Source organism: Malus domestica, chromosome 06, assembly GCF_042453785.1.
Source record: "Malus domestica chromosome 06, GDT2T_hap1".
Taxonomy (NCBI): Eukaryota; Viridiplantae; Streptophyta; class Magnoliopsida; order Rosales; family Rosaceae; genus Malus; species Malus domestica.
Genome location: NC_091666.1, coordinates 25,034,441 through 25,052,315, shown reverse-complemented (window position 1 = coordinate 25,052,315; position 17,875 = coordinate 25,034,441). Strand labels below are relative to the sequence as shown.

General features: G+C 37.8%; 1 protein-coding gene across 1 annotated transcript; it reads right to left on the bottom strand.

Annotated features, from left to right (window-relative positions):
• Positions 1–496: 496 nt before the first annotated feature.
• LOC103437442 (alcohol dehydrogenase-like 4) lies at positions 497–5,152 on the bottom strand. Its single transcript, XM_008375910.3, has 10 exons — positions 4,728–5,152; positions 4,492–4,628; positions 4,345–4,394; positions 3,853–4,181; positions 2,418–2,500; positions 1,975–2,050; positions 1,770–1,831; positions 1,327–1,422; positions 1,071–1,232; positions 497–841 (listed from the first exon to the last, which is right to left on the bottom strand). The coding sequence occupies exons 1-10, from the start codon at positions 4,810–4,812 to the stop codon at positions 731–733; spliced, it is 1,191 nt and encodes a 396-aa protein (XP_008374132.1). The 5' UTR covers positions 4,813–5,152; the 3' UTR covers positions 497–730.
• Positions 5,153–17,875: the final 12,723 nt, after the last annotated feature.

Sequence of the window (17,875 nt, the reverse complement as noted above, 5' to 3'; positions counted from 1 at the left end):
GAGCAGAAGAACAAAGATGTACAGAAATCATTTTTCTAAACGCCAAATTCTAGGCGGAGGCTATTGTCGTCGTCTTTGGAAAATGAACGTAATGATAAAGAAAAAGTAAGTGCTTTTATAAGGGTTTTATTTGAAAACTTGGTAGTTGCTCCACACCCCATGGTTGGTCGAGGCTATTGTTGTTGCCTTTGAAAAAAGATAAGACAGATTAGGAAGAAAAAGTCAGGGTTTATTTTAAGACCTAAAGTAATTTAGTCCACCTGCCAACCAACTAATGATATTAGTGAGAATATTTAAAAATTAGTGCAATAATACAGGGTCCTTGAGCTCTTTTATCCTCTTCAATTTTTATTTTATTTTTATGAAGGATAAAGAAAGTGATAATCACACTTTCTTTTTCTTTGTATAATACCCCGTTTAGTCCTATGATCAGCTTTTGTTGTTTGATTTATTTGATTTGATGGCCAGAAGTAAAGAGAGATGTGCAAAGCCAACATAATAATACCACCGCACAATTAGAATAACTCGTCAAAATACATCACAATGAGAGGGTAAAGAAAAAGGTAAGAAAATCGTATTAACTCAAAGCCTAGTTTGAGTAAACCCAAAGTCCCATTTGCATGTAAAGTACAGCAATCCAAGAACACAGAAGCTTAATCTGGCCATATATATTATATATATGTACATATATGTATATATAACGTCTGCTAGCAGAGCATCAATGGCTAACTCAGAGTTGCAAAACGCATCTCAATGACTTGCCTTCAATGAGCAACTGAAATGCATCGTTTATCTTCTCAAATGGAAGCTCATGCGTTATGAACTTGTCCAAACCTACAACCTGAAAAGCACAAAATCAACAAAACTTGTTTAGATATGGAAATTAATTACTACGGATAACGTTGCCTTGTGATACATATGTTTATGTTGCCAGACTGTGAATTTGAACCACACATTCGGATAAGAATATCTTATTGAACATGGTTTTATTTCATAGTCTAACGACGTAAGCATTTGATGTTGTTGGACATTGAACTAAAAGAGGTTGAGATTAGTGGAATTCGACTAACCCCACGCATGCACTGTTTAGCGAAATGAGGGAGTTGGGACTTCCCTTTGAAGCCTCCAAACACAGACCCAATAATTCCTCGACCATTAAACAACTCCATTGGATGGAAAGGGAGCGTTGTTGGGGCTGCATGAATTCCCAGTATCACAGTAAACCCCCAACCCTGCAATAAGTAAGAGAACATTATATCTTCTTGGCCATAATTCTGTTTAAAAGAAATTGAAAAACATATATAATATAGGGTAGTTATTAAGTACCTCATGTGTGGACAGAAAGGCCTCCCGAAGAACATCCAAGTTACCTACACACTCAAAGCTATAGTCCACCCCTCCATCTGTAATTTCTCTTATCCTCTGCAACCATGTCAATAAAATGAAATTTTCTATCATTACACAAATCATGATCTTGTAGTACGATAGTAAATATGTCGTGGAATATGCTAGTTGATATTTATCTTGCGATTATTGACACTGTATGAGCGTGTGGCGCTAGCATTCTTTAATATGATTGCATGCCTCACATAATTATATTGCGTTCTGCGTTCATTAATAGAATAACGTAATAGCATTGCATCATGACATCAACAACTATGACAGCGTCGCGGTTCACACAAGATTGACAGTTGATTTTAATTATGTTGTTGATAGTTCAATTTTCTAGTTGGGAACTTAGGTGTATACATTAATGTAAAACTACTGACCTCATGCACTGGCTTTCCAGGTTCGGTTGGGTTTATGAAATTTGTGACTCCCATTTCTTGACCTATAAGGTTCACGCGAAAAATTAATGTATATAAAGTACGTGACTCCCACGAGATAACGATTAAACACTCGGTTAGGAACCAAAGATAAGTGCTAATTAAAAACTAATTACAATTAGACGTTAGATTAAATATAAACTAGAACCTTTGATGGATTTATCGGGGTTAATGTCAACACCAATAATTTTAGATGCTCCTCTGGCTCTTGCTCCTTCAGCGACCTGATCCAGATTGCAAGCCGCATTTAGTTGAGTAATTTGGGGATTAAGAAGCCCCAGTTGGGCATGAAATTAAGGAACAATTAAATTAAATATTATAAAGCAAAATCATTCAAATTTAATTTAAGTTCATATTCGTGTTAATTTAGTAGAAAATATTGGGTTAAGCATCAACATATTTTGTATAAGTTAATACCTGATGAATCGTGAATGTTAAAAAATAACTGGTGAACATGCAGCGCTTACAACTAATCTGAGAATTTGACTTCACATTTCCTTCTTTTTAAAGTGAAAAAGTGTATTTTCTACACCTAAAAAATCATCATTAAGCAAACTCTCGGCAACTCAACAAAAAGGTTAAGAAACTCACAGCAAGTCCCACGGATCCTAAACCGAAAATGGCGACAGTTGAGGCAGGTTGCACATTAGCAGTATTCCATGCAGCACCGACTCCTATATCATATTTCACGGAAATAGAATATTTAATAAAAGATTAAATACCAAAATAAAGCGTGAGCTGTTATTAACATTGCAAGGCCTCGTTTGATAGGAATAATTATCACTATGCACTATATTAAAGACATTTTAAAGAAAAAATGGATGGTAAATTTTTGATTTTAAGGTGATGGTTACTCACAAAGATATCCCTACAAGTCCCCATAAAATAGATTAGAAGGGACACTATTTTCAAATACGTACTTCACTATTCGTTTGTAAAGAAAATTAACAAAACATTAATGTTTCAAGTTGATAGATTTTTTTATTTTGTTTTTTACAATAACACCATCCTTTGTTCAAAATCATTTTAATGGCTCTCTTGATATTCGAGAATTACTCATATGTCGAAAAGTACACTATTATTATAACATTTATTTTAATAAGATATATGAAATCCTTAAGAGTTATGTTAGGGAGATTAAATTTGGAAACTAAAATTATAAATTAAATGATGTATCACAATATAAATGAACACGTCTATCAACGCTTAACTAATAAATCAATAATCAATTTCTATGTCCTTTAATTTTCAAAATTTAGTCACCAAATTGAGTCTCCTTAACATTACTTAATCCCTAAAAAAGAGGATGAATCCAACTATAGCCGCTACATCAAAATTGAGTGCAAAGAACCAACAAAACTGACCTAACCATATACAAATTTATCTTCACATGATGCGGTAATAAGAAATTGCTATTTGATGGTGCCATGACAAAAAAAAAAAAAAGAAGGAAAAACTAATGAAAATGGTTTGCAAACTTTGAGTTTTAATGATAAGGACAAAATAAAGGGTAAAGTGAATAGTATCAGGATTGATTTTTTAGTGTAAAAATGTGATTTTTCGTTAAAGTGAACAGTACCAAAAACTTTTCGTTAAGGTGCCAAAAAAGAGAGAGACATATCCGTATGATGACCATATGATGACCAAATATCCTGAATTTGAGATCACACATGAAAAAAAAAATAAAAATAAAGGGATAATGCTAAGGAGACTAAATTTATAAATTGAATTTACAAATTAAATGATGAAAATAAGCACATTAATTAATATTTAAATCTAATCATCAACAACCATATATCATTTGATTTACAGAATTTGATTTATTTGGTGTCTTTATCATTTTTAAAATAAAAATCTCAAAGCAGAATGTAACGTGTGGTTGTTACCAAGGGACAACTTGATATTATTATTAATAGACCCCTAGATTATTATAAATTATAACCAAAACGATTAAACACGTACACTGATTTTTTTTTTGGTCAAAATCATGAACTGACTGATGCAACACATTTGATGCATGACTTACCAGTTGAAACACCACAACTTAGCAAGGTCATCTTCTTCATAGGAGCCTCAGGGTCGATCTTCACAACACAAGCAGATTCAAGCACTGTATACTCACTGAAAGTTGAAGTGTTGAGAAAATGGTAAATTGCTTTTCCATCTTTGGTCGAAAACCTACTTTTTCCATCGTTAGTCATCACCTTCTTAAATCCGTTCACTCCAGAGTTGCTGCAAATATTGGTTTTCTCAGACTTGCAACACTTGCACTCGCCACACTCTCCGTTGAAAATTGGTACCACATGGTCCCCTTCTTTTATGTCCATCACACCTTCACCCACACTCTCAACAATTCTGTTCATTTCCCAACAAATAGAAAAAGATTAACTTGAGGGGTTTAATTCTAAAAAGGGTAAGATTAATGGTTTGATTGATATTTTGATCGATATTTAGTTGATATTGTTATCTATAAGTTCAGTGTTATATGTACTGTAAACTGGTGCTAGACATGACTTACCCGGAAGCTTCATGGCCTAATATTCGAGGAAAGGCTCGTTGTGCTTCATTCTATAAAAAAGTAACAAGAAAGGTTCGCTTAAATATACTAATGTGTGTGTGTGTGTGTATCGACTTAAAGACATATTTATATATCATATATACATACCTCTCCTAACCAAGCACTAAGATCAGTATGGCAGATTGAGGTGAAGAGGATCTTGATTCGAACTTCCAATTTTTGAGGTGGATCGACTTGAACTTGTTCCATGACAAAAGGTTCTCCTGGAACCCATACAACAGCAGCTTCACCACCACAAACACATGTAAGTTTTAGTGTTTCATAAAATAGACATAAAAGAATGAGAAAGTATGAATATTTCTTGTAAAAAATGAACCCCTTACCTTTGCAGGTGATGACCCTTCCGGCTGTACTGTAATCGGTTGGTTTGGAGAAACCATTGGTAGCTTTTTGGTGGTGGTTCTCCATCTTGATATTTTTTTCGTGTGTGGTTGATCTTATAACTTGATCAATGTATATAGATAGAAAATGTGTATATGTGTGTGTGTGTGTGTGTATCTATGTCAGGATTTGGGTAGGGATGGACTCTGCAACTGCAAGAATAGCTTTAACATTTAATAGGATGGCAAAGTTGATGCATGCGTATGAATCAGAATGACTTGTATAAATAGGAGGTGGGATTATCTGTCGACTTTTCGTTAAAATTCTTTTTCATAAAAGGAAGCTAAGTCGGTTGAGTAATGTTAAGGAGACCAGTTTTTTGAATCAAGTTTATAAATCATGTGATGTGTCATTAATAAAAAATAAATACGTTAATCAACATGTAAGTAATAATTCAATCATCAATAACCACTTCATATTATTTATGACATTTGGTCTAAAATTCTAAATAGTTAGTCTCCAGCATTGCCCAAGAAATGTATATTTAATTAGTCGATTATTTTGTAATTTTTGACTCTGCAAAATAATGAAAAGTTTAGAAGTCTCAAATTCGGCTAAAAACCGTGTCTTAGTAGAAAAAATAAAAAATAAAAAATACAGGATCATGCTATGAAATTGGTCCCCAGCTTGCTAGGCTTGGTGTGATGCCATTGGGATATACTTGTTCAATGCTGGCGGCACCCAATAAACACTTTTGGCTCTCCAGTTTAACATCAATAATTCAATATATATGTATATATTGACAAAATGGCTCTCCAATTTAATAAATCAATATATATATATATATATATGTATATATATTGACTAAATTACATTTACATTAAACATATGTTTTCTTCCACTAAAATAGTCTATCAACTAACGAACCACATTTCGTAACTAGATTTGAAACCTTTGAAAAAGGAGCTTATACCATTTACATATTTGATAAATTATCAGTCAGTGGCCGCCGCCCGGTTGCGTGCGTGAGATGCAAACTTCAGGGCCAACAATTTTTATTCATAAATTAGAAACCTAACCAAAACAATATATATAAATCCCGCCGTGTCAAGCTCGCCACAATTTTATAAGGTCATCAAGATTTTCGTTATTTGTTTAAAATTGAGTTTGATGCTCATATTATAAACAATTTATGAATTCGTTTAATAATTATTTTGGTTTTAATTTTTTGTGTGTGTTAGTGATAGAGGGGAAACACACACAAAAATAAAAAAAAAAAGAAAAAAAAAAGACGAAGAAGAGCAACCAAAGGATGGCGGAGGAGATTAAGAAATGTATAAGGAAAGCCACACAATAAAAAACCAAAAACTATTTTGACTAGTTTTTTTTCATCCGTTTTCTTATTTATCCCCCTCTTTTCCATTCTTCATGATTCCTCATTTTTTCCATATACTTTTCTCCTGTATCAAGCACAAAAAATAAAAATGTAAAAAAAAATTAAAATTGTTATCAATGAACCCTAAAGTTATTTTTGTAACAAACTAAAGAGGTTTAAAGTTTTTAATTCGTTGCGTGCTTGAAATTCAGAATAAAATGTAACAAAGATAAAATTTGAGAGATAGACATTAATTTGTTCATATATTTTGGACTCCATATTTGAATACCAGCCACCTTCCAAATGACCAAGTGGAATCCACAACATTATTATTCAAAGTCGACGAAAAGGAAATTGAAGTCGAACAACTAAGACTATCTCTGCACAGAAAAATGGAAAGTGTCCAAAAGTACCCGATGAATGAAATCGACGGAAGAAGATGCATGGGGACCAAGCTCGATCCCATCCATTAAATATAGAGATCCGTGCACTTGCTTTCAAGTATCAACTATTTTTTGGCTCTGTCCTCTTCCGCTGGCAAATGACAATGGCTGTAGCAATTATTGGAAACATATGTTACCCTCTCATGTACGCACTTGGACCGTCTTGAACTAACCAACCATTACTGGATGGTCCAGTGATTGATGACGAATTTCAGGTCCTTATTCAACACAGCACGTCCCAAGTTAAATTTCTGCTCCTAGTGAATTGTATGATGGTGATTAGGATGAGACTGAAATGATCTGTGAGTCTTCCCAACTTCTGAAAAAGTAGGCTGCTGTGACGAAACCACTCGCTGATCTTTTTTTTTTTAAAAAAAAAAAAAAAAAAAAACTTAACATGTTGAATATTTCAAGAATATATATATATGATTTGGTGCTGCAGTGCGCATCAAGTTACAGTCAGCAACCTTTACAAAAGATTGGGTTTCATTCAATCTTTTGTATATCTTGTTGAATGGTTACAATTTTTAGTTAAAAGACATAATATTTACTCAAATTGTATGAGTAGAATTAAAAGATGTAATTAGTCAAATTTATTTTCTGAAAATTCTAAATAGAAGACATGTCTTTTGGGTCAACACTATTAAGAAGGGTTGTATATCTTCAACTAAAATGAAAGGACTCAATGAATGAGTGCTTTAATGCCTATAAATACCTATTGTGGCATAATGTTTCACACACAATTTCAGAACATTCCTTGCTCTCTTCTTTCTCCATCACATTCATACAATTTCTTTCTAGTTATTTCTAAGGAAATATAATTCGGTTTTGCTAATCGAATATTCTATACTTTGCTGTATCTTGGAAATGATTTGCCAAAAACCCTTTAACAAACTCATTTGAGTGAAAACAAATAACACTTAAAAAAAAACAATTCAAGTCAGTACCTCAAAATCACCATTCGAATTATTCTCTATATTTCTACATTTACTTTAACATAACACTCAACCACTTCAATTAATGCATATTGGTCTACACGCGGGGTCTCATTGTGGTATGGTTCGTAAAAAGATCAAACACAAACAATTAAACAAAATTTACAGTAAATGTAGGCAGCAGCGAGTGCATGCAGGAGCACATGGCAGGTCAGCTAACAAAGGACCAATTATTGCAAATGGGAACGTGTTAGTGTCTTTCGTCGATCTCAATCTCACAGCTAGTGGCCACTGCATCTTTGCGTGGCAAATATTTTTTTTGGGGTAATTTGGCAATGGATCAAAGTTTACTTTTCATCTCCTAACATTAGCGGGATGATTCATCAGAAAGAAAAAGGAAAAAGGAGAAGGATATTTACCAACGTTGAAAAATCACTCCGGAAATGGAACGACGTTTATATAATACAAGTTTTTCGTCATGCGACTTGTTTTGTGTATCTTGAATAAAAGAAGTCAGCTTCAGTGTTCTGAATAACGGAAACTACCTATTTTGGAAGTTTGCGAGGATCACAGCGACGTGTAAAATTGGACAACAGTCACCATCAAAATGCAGAAGGGCATAAGGGGCTAGAAGGAACTTCATAGTCGCAGAGCTGAACGTGCGGAAGAAGAAATGCCATGACTGACTCTCTGGAACATTATTAGTTTATTCTTAATTAATAAAAAATGGACAACGTAAACAAGAGTACTTATCAAAAACCATTCCGTTAGTTTAGTCAAAACCGATGTTAGTGATATATGTTTCTTGTATTTGAAATATAGATGGAAAACTTTGTATCCCAATAGGATTCTATAATAAAATATTTGTATACGATTGAATGAATGAATGAAGGCGAAGCAACGTTATGACTGACTATCTGGAACATTAATAGTCTAATCTTTATTAATAAAAAATGGACAAAATAAACAAGAGTCCTTATCAAAAACCATTTCCGTTAGTCTAGTGAACAAATCCAATGTTAGTGATATATGTTATCTTGTATTTGAGATATAGATGGGAAAAATGTGTATCCCAATAGGCCTCTGTAATCAAATGTATTTATACGATTGAATGAATGAATGAATGAAAGCTAAGGCTTCTACAAATTCGGTTGACCTGTTTTAGGTTTTTTACATAGTATAATTTCTCTTTTGATCCTGAAATCTGCATTTCCACCATGTCGACGTCTGCCTTCTCCCTTCCTGGCCCTAACATGGAACGATTCCTCAAACTTTCCGATTCAAACTATCTTACTTGGCTTTGTCAAATGAAGCCTCTTTTGATTGATCACGACCTCTGGAAGTTCGTTGATGGCACCCGTCCTTTACCCGTTGCCACTGTCACTGCTGTTGGTGGATAAGCATGGAAGCTGGATCATAGGTGCATTGTAGCTGAAGAAAAGAAGAAGAAGATGAAGGTCGAAATGTTCTAAGTGTTAGAGTAGTTGATATTCAACTAATGTAATGAACGGACAAGATTATAACATCTCAATGGTGTGTATTTTGCCACGTGTCTAGTTTGCTAGAAGTTAAATGAAAACATGTGAGGTGCACTTGATCACAGTCATGGTGCAAGTGTGTGCGTGCGTGGGTAGCAACGACTATAAACCCACATTGTATGCCGACTTTGGTGGATCGAATCCAACGTAGATTCGAGGGAGCAACATACTCCTTCCCAAACATTCATCTTTGATATTCAATCTCTGAGTTCATTTCAATTTCTTGTTGAATTGATTACAAATATATAAAGAAAGTTAGCTCAAAAGTAGCTCAAACACTAACATAGCCTCAAAGCCAAGATAGATTTAAATTTGGGAGTGAATATGTGAGTGTTCATCTGGGTTTTCAACGAAGAACTCAAAAGCATAAAAATGGCTGGATCGAGCACCGATCTTCGTTAGCCAGTATTCGCATGAATCAATTATGAATTTTGGTGTATCAAAATGAAAACAATTTTCAAGTGTCACAATCTGTGGAGCTTTGTTGAAGATGGCTTCACATTATCGAAGGAAGGGAAGAAGATGGATGAGAAGTAAATTCTTGCTAATCAGGATCTCATCTCCAGAGATGCAAAGGCGTTGGGATTGATACAAGGAGATGTGAATGATGAGATCTTTCCTAGAATCGCAAATCAAAAGACTGCAAAGGATGCTTAGGATGTACTTAAGCAAGAATTCAAGGGTGATGCTCAAGTCATGGCTGTGAAATTACAAGGTATTCGCCGTGATTTTGAATATGCTAGGATGAGAAATAATGAATCTCTCTTTGATTATCTAGCTAGATTATCTGGTCTTGTGAATAAGATGAAGATGTTTGATGAAACCTTGCCAAACAAGAGACTAGTTGAGAAAATGTTAATTAGTCTAACCCCTGCATATGATAATATTGTTTTTGTCATTGAGGGTATCCAAATGAGGTTGTTGTAACTCTGAAAGGATTTGAGCAGAGGTTGAAAAGACATACTGAAGATGAGGAAGTGAGTGATAAGGCATTTAGCAGTCTTAGTATCCAAAACAAAAGTGGATCATAGACCACTGGGTACAAGAGGAAGAAACCTTTCAAATTTAGAGATAAGAAGGGTGATTTTAAGGGTAATGATAGGCCTTAATATGCTGTCAAACCCTGGTTTAACAAGGAGAACACAAGAGAGACATGTAAAATCTTTGGAAATATACACTATGGTAAATGCATATTCAAGGGAAAGCCTAAGTGTCATAACTATGGTAGATTTAATCATTTTTCCAGAGATTGCAGAAGTAAACCAGTTCAACAGGTTCAAGTGGCACAACAAATGGAAGAGGAAACCTCTATGTTCTTTGCTTGTAATTCTGCTGCAATAGTTAAAAGTGAGCATGTTTGATATATTGACAGTGGATGCAGCAATCACATGACTTCACATGAGTCTATGTTGATTAATCTGGATAGAAGTGTCTCAACAAGAATCAAAATGGGGAATGGACAGATTGTTTAAGCCAGTGGGAAAGGAACCTTGGTGATTGAAACCAATAAAGGTACTAGACACATTGAAGAAGTAATACTTGTGCCAGGACTGGATGAAAATCTCCTAAGTGTGGGGCAAATGATGTAGCCTGGTTATTTCTTATTATTTGGAGATAACCAGGTTGCAATCTTTGAAGATAGGAGCTTGGAGAGTCATGTTGTTATAGTACAAATGACCGGTAATAGGTGTTATCCACTACTTATGAAGGATATGAATGATTTTCTGCACTAAAAGCCAATTGTGAGAGTGATGCTTGGGAATGACACAAAAGGTTGGGGCATTTGAATTTTAACAGCTTGCAATTGTTATATGATAAGGAAATTGTGTTGGGATTACCAAAACTCAAGAAGTCATCTGGTGTCTGTGAAGGGTGCATTGCAGGAAAGCAGCACTTAGATGCCTTTAGTGAAGAGCTGACTTGGAAAGCAAGCAAGCCTCTAGAATCAATTCACTCAGATGTGTGTGGACCAATGTAGGTCACAACATTTAGAGGAAATAGATACTTTTAAACTTTCATTGATGATGCAACCAGAATGTGTTGGGTTTATATTATGAATCACAAATAAAAAATGTTCATAGTATTCAAGAAATTCAAAGCCATGTTGAATTGTAGAGTGGCTACAAAATTCTAAAGTTAAGAAGTGATAGAGGTGGAGAGTATAACTCTTATGAGTTTAATTAATTCTGTGAAGATTTGGGGCTTGAGAAATGGTTGACAGTGGCTTATTCGCCACAGCAAAATTGTGTTGCTAAGAGGAAGAACATAACCATTGTTGAAATGGCTAAGAGTATGCTTCATGACAAGCATTTGCCTTATGAGTTCTGGAGAAAAGCTGTTAACACAGCTGTGTACTTACTTAATAAGTGTCCCACCAAGGCTGTGGAACACAAAACTCCATTTGAAGCTTTCAGTGGCATGAAGTCAGGTATTTAACATTTAAAGGTGTTTGGGTGTATCTGTTATGGTCGCATACCTAGACAATTAAGACAGAAACTTGATGAATCCTCTATGAAAGGTATCTTTGTTGGATATGGGAAGATGAAGAAAGGATACAAGATCTACAACTTGAGTACCAAGAAGATATTTCTGTCTAGAAGTGTTGTATTTGATGAGAAGAGTACTTGGAGTTGGAATGCAAAAAATGGTGAGAAATTATCTGTTGGTACCATATTATATTGGGCCTCGTTACTTGGGCTTCCAGACATTGAACCCATGATTTATGTAAAATGGGATGAGCCCTTAGTCTATAAAAGGGACTCCTCACCCTCATAATCCTCAAGCTTCACATCCCCAAATAGAGGCTCTTATATTCAGAGCAACCATCTCACAAACAGAGAAACTCTCTCAAACTCTATCTTTCTCTGGGGGTTCCCCCTCACACTTGTAATCCATACATTCATACAGAGAAATACAATCAACATCAGTATGGACGTAGCCCAAACATTGGGGTGAACCACGATACATCTTGTGTTCTTTACCTTCTTGCAGATTCACGGTCGGATTTACATTGGAGTGAATCTCCACCATATTATATTGGGCCTCGTTACTTGGGCTTCTAGACATTGAGCCCATGATTTATGTAAAAGGGGAGGAGCCCTTAGTCTATAAAAGGGACTCCTCACCCTCACAATCCTCAGGCCTCACATCCCCAAATAGAGGCTCTCATATTCAGAGCAACCCTTTCACAAACAGAGAAACTCTCTCAAACTCTCTTTCTCTGGGGGACTCCCCCTCACACTTGTAATCCATACATTCATACAGAGAAATACAATCGACATCAGTGTGGACGTAGCCCAAACATTGGGGTGAACCATGATACATTTTGTGTTCTTTACTTTCTTGCAGATTCACGGTCAGATTTACGTTGTTCCAAGACTCCTCCGGTTTTGTGCATCAACATTATCATTTCCTGTCAATCTGAATTTACTTGAGATTGATTCATTACCATTGAGAGATGACATTCAACTAGAAGAGAGTAAGTGTGTAACATATGAATTCATTGATTCTCAAAGGTATCGTTTGGTATGCAGACGAGACGGGACATGATGTGACGAAACGAAGAGGAAGTAAAGATGTCGTCGGATGGAAATAAGGAGGAAGAAGAAGAAGACGGAAAGGTTATAATTTTGTATTCCACGGATGTGGAACAAGTCGTTCTAGGGGGTGAGGAGGAACGAAAATTCACCCAAAATTCGTCCCGTAGAACAACAAGTTCCACCCGTTTTAGGCGCATCAAATATGGGACGGATTGCCTCATCTCACTTCGTTCCATCCAGTCCCACGTACCAAACGGTACCAAACTGAGAGTGGTGAATCTAATACTACTAAAGCCACCACTTAAAGAAAGATCATTAAGTGAAATTTATGCCAAATGCAAGGTAAGTATGATTGAACCAAAGAATTTCACTGATGCTGCCATATATGTAGCTTGGAAGAAAGCAATGGATGCAGAAATTGAAATGATAGAGAAAAAAAAAACCTGAGAATTGGTTGATAGAACATCAGGAAAACCCATTGTTGGAGTAAAATGGATCTACATGACCAAACTAAACTTGGATAGGACAATTCAAAAGCAGAAGGCAAGACTTGTTGCCAAAGGGTATACACAGAAGCCTGGGGTTGATTTTAATGAAACTTTTGCTCTTGTTGCAAGATTGGATACCATCATGACTCTCATATCCTTAGCAGTTTAAAAGAAATGGAAGTTGTTTCAACTAGATGTGAAATCAGCTTTCCTTAATGGTGTGTTGCAAGATGAAGTCTTCATTGATCATCCAGAAGGTTATATTGTGCAAGGTGCAGAATATAAGGTCTACAAACTTAAGAAAGTTTGATATGGATTAAAGCAAGCTCCAAGGGCTTGGTATGAAGAAATTGATACTCATTTACATAGCTGTGGATTTACCAGAAGTCCAAGTGAAGCAACTGTGGAGCAAAAAATAATCACAAGGCGATACCTGGATCTTTGGATAAAAAAGGACAAGAATATCCTTGAGGCACATTGGGATTCTTACGCGCGAGTAGCGGAGAATCATCTTTCAACAAAATAAAAAATGCTCCAAAAGAGGTAACCAATTCAAAGTCCATCTCATCAAATCCCTTTTTGCAAGGTAACCTACAAAATAATGTTAATTGGTTAATTAATGGATTAATTACCCAATTAATCCATTAAACATCAATTAAATTACCCAATTAATCACAAAATATATCCCATTCACCCTAAAAATAGGTAGTGGCCGACCACCTCACATTCTTCTTAGTCTTTCTTACTTTTCCCCATTTTACTACCCCATTTATATAAATAAATAATTTTATAACCTCCCAGTTACTTTTTTCATACTTAATTAGGCAATAAATTGGCTAATTAAGCCAAAATCATAACCACAAAAACCATCAAGGCCGGCCACACCAAGGGGAAAAATGGGTAAGCTTAATCCTATAAATAGGCACCTATTCTCACTAAAAAGTCATTCCAATTCTCTTACAAAAAATCCCAAATACTCTAAACACTATTTCTCTATAAAATTCTAACTTTGGCATCGGAGGTTCTTCGGCCAAAGCCCCCCCATTCATCATGGGCGCGTGAGGCTTTTGGCCTTAACCTAAGGTGCTAGTTGTTTTGTAGGTGAAAAATTGTCCAAGATCAAGGAGGAGAAAATTTGCATCCACAAATTGGTGCTTTCATTGAGAGTTGAAATCCATACTCGTAGAAGACTCTCGCACAAAAAGGTTTTTTCTTTATTTTCTAGTCCATTTGAATATTTTCATACGTTCTTATTAGAATTTTTTACTTGCAAAGGTTTTTTGATAAAATGTATAAGAAAAATATAATGGCTAGAAATTTAGAAAATTCCACAAGTGAATTCTAATATTCAAGAAATGGGATTGTGGAGATCAGTAAGGCTAAATGCGACAATAAGTGGAGTGGCACCACCACCACGAGTTTCCACCATGGGAACCACCACGGTGGCGAGGTCTATGGTGCCTTCACCACGGCCCGAACCATGCCATCCAAGGCTCACGGCACCAATGCCATGACCCAAGCCATGTCACTCCAAGCCCAACGCGAACTCAATGCGTTGCCAAGCCAAGCCCAAGCCTCGCACCTATGTGCATCACACACCGAGCAGCCTGCTCTCGCCGAGCAGCCCACTCTCGTGGCCCAACCTGCTCTCGTGGCCCAGCTTGCTCTTAACGGGCAGCCCACTCCCGTGGTCCAGCCTGCTCCCGCCGAGGAGCCCACTTTCGCAGCCCAGCCTGCTCCCATGAATTTCTAAACAGCCCAAGTTGGCCCAAGACTATCTCAACTATTTCAGACCTACCATCGAGCCGGGGCATTCTCACCACATTTTTTCACGGATTTGACATTTCCCAACTTAAATCTCTCGCCCGGAGTTTACCACCCCTCCACTGCCTAAGGAGGCGCATTCCTTCCAAGCTCTTCCAATCCAAATGGCGAACAACACTTGTCTCGACAAGTCATAGAGTTGACGAGCACCCTTGCACAACAGACAACCTTGGTGAATCAACTTTTGCAACGCATCGTGATCCAATGTGCCCCGGACGAGGTATCCCGAAGTAGGACAAGGGTAGACGAACCTTTCCAGCAGCGTCCCGGTAAGTAGCCACTCGACCAGCCATGAGCCGAGCATTCAGGCAGTGTACATTCCCGATTGGGCCCCCAAGATATCGTATACTCCCGTCTTAGCGCGCGAAGGAGCGTGCACTCTCGACTAGGCCCACAGATGAGCATATATTCATGGTTAGGGTCACACTCCGATAGTCAACATGAGCAAGCTTCCGGGCAAAGTGTTCATTCGTAGCTAAGCCCGTAAAGAGCATCCTCCACCTCACATCGGAGTAGGCAACACGATGGATGAAGAGAAGCAGTCAATCAATCCAGCTCAAGTTCAACCAGCAGCCTGCGAAGAACTCGCTCGTCTGCTAGGAACGCACCACATGCACTGCATTCGCGGTATAGACAAGCCAAACACATGGAAGAGCAGCCTAGACTAGCAAGTCATGGCTAGGGGCAGCCGAGAGCTCCGCTACCCCAACAAAGGTAAATTCAGGAAGAAGTAGAGAGACTCTTAACCAAGTGATTGCACGATTTCCAACGTAACGAGGTCACCGACGAGGCACTACGACGGAACATGACCAATATAAGCAGGTCACCCTTCATGGACAAGATCGAGCAGGCAGAGCCTCTACGCAAGTTCTGCATGCCACAATTCACATCTTTCAAAGGGGATGAAGACCCGGAGAGACACTTAAAGCGCTACTGAAGCGCAATGATCCTTTATCGAAACAATGATGATCTCATGTGCAAGATATTCACCACCACTCTACAAGACGAGGTGCAAGATTGGTTTTACACCCTGCCGCCACAATCCATTCGGAATTTCTACGAACTTTCTTTGGTTTTCACCAAAGAATATTCATCTTATCGCTCGATCAAAAAGAAGTTTGACCATTTGTTCGACGTCAAGAAGAACCCAAAAGAGTCGCTTCGCGACTATATGAGGAGGTTCAAAGTAGAGAAGGCAAAAATAGTCGGATGCAACGACTCGATAGCTAGAGCAGCCTTCCAAAAAGGACTTCCAGCAGACCACCTACTATTCAGAAAATTGATAATGAAAGAAGATCTAACTCTAGCAGACTCTTTCGCTCTGGCAGAGAAGCATGCACTTTGGGATGAAGTTCGCCGATGCCCATTTAAGGAAAATCCAAGCAATCTTGAATATGAAGTTCCCCACTACTTTGAAGGAGATTCAAAGTCTGATTGGACGAGTAGTTGCATCTGAAGCAGAAATAAGCTCTACCATCATACGAGAAGAGTTGGGGGCCCGACTACCTGTATTCCACAGTTTAAAAGCTATCCTCGATGCTATCAGTTGTATTCCACAGTTTAAAAGCTTTCATTGATGTTATCAGAAATTCAAAAGCTAACTTTGGCGATAGTTGTTGTAACCTAAAAGCTCAAGTTTTACCCTCAAACGCACGCAATCATCATTATGATGCATTATTCTACCGAATCCTGACGAACGCAACAACTAGGCCCAAAAGACACACCAAGGGTAGACGAACACTGGAAGGAACATTCAAAAGCAAGTTTTGCCCTCGTCGCCTAGAAGATTCTACATAAAAGCAACATGTACCGGCAGTTAAGCACTACCTCCTGCTACGCGTCACACGGCCCTAGCTAACTTTTGCTCCATTATTCAGCTCTAGAGTGGCCCAATACCAGAAATTGAGCATTTCCTGCTACATGTAACATGGCCCCAGCCCCACGGCTTCCTACCGCGCCTTTACACCTAGCCTTGACAACGCAACAGAGCGGCCCAACGGCTCCCCGAAGGCAGCCGAGCACACTTTAGCTGCACCTGCTCCCTCAATGGAGATTTCTGGCATTTGCATGTCGATGACGTAATACTTAGAGAAAGTACGCAAGCAGCTTGAGGCATTTCAGACTTAAACTCTCACTCAATTTCCCCAGGCAGACAACGCCCATGCAGACGTACTAGCCGGCCTAGGCTCTGCACTTGATTACCAACTCAAAATGCTCTATTTCGGTGGAATATCTTGACAAGCCAAGCATAGAGATGAAGCCAACAACCTAAGTGTCATAACATTCTCATCCAAAGATCCCACACTGGATCACATATCCGCTGCCTAGCGCCTCCCAATGACTTGAACATTCTAAGATCAAATCCACGAAGATGTATGTGGAAACCACTCTGGAGGCCAATCCTTAGCATAGAAGGCTCTTAACGCAGGCTACTATTGGCTTACCATGCACCAAGATGCTAAGGAGTTAGTACAAAAGTGCCTTAAGAATATGGCATTTAGCAGCACATGTCCATGCCGAGATATCCTCAAGGCAATGGGCAGGCCGAAGTATCCAACAAGGCGATCCTCGACTGCCTCAAGAAATCCCTCACTAACAAGAAGGGAAAATGGCTAAACGAACTATTCGGATGTCTATGGGCATATCGTACCACCAAAAGATGAACAACCGAACGATAAAGAGATGGCCACAAGTTTAGATCTGGCAGATGAGAAGCGTGAACAGACCATCACTTGAATAGTAGCCTACCAGCATCAACCTCTCCCCAGCTACAACAAAACCCGAAGACTTAAGAAGCTCGACAGGCACCACCTCACAAGCCAAAGACTATCAGTTGTTATGTAGTTCCTACCTTACAGCTAAGTTCTCGTTTGTTTCATTCATTTTTTTAATGAGGAATTAAGAAGTAATCACAACTTGGCTCGACCGTATGCTTACAACAACTGATCACTCCCACACTTCAAAAGAAGACTACGCCTTACTTAGGGACTCATCGCAGGAATTGGGCC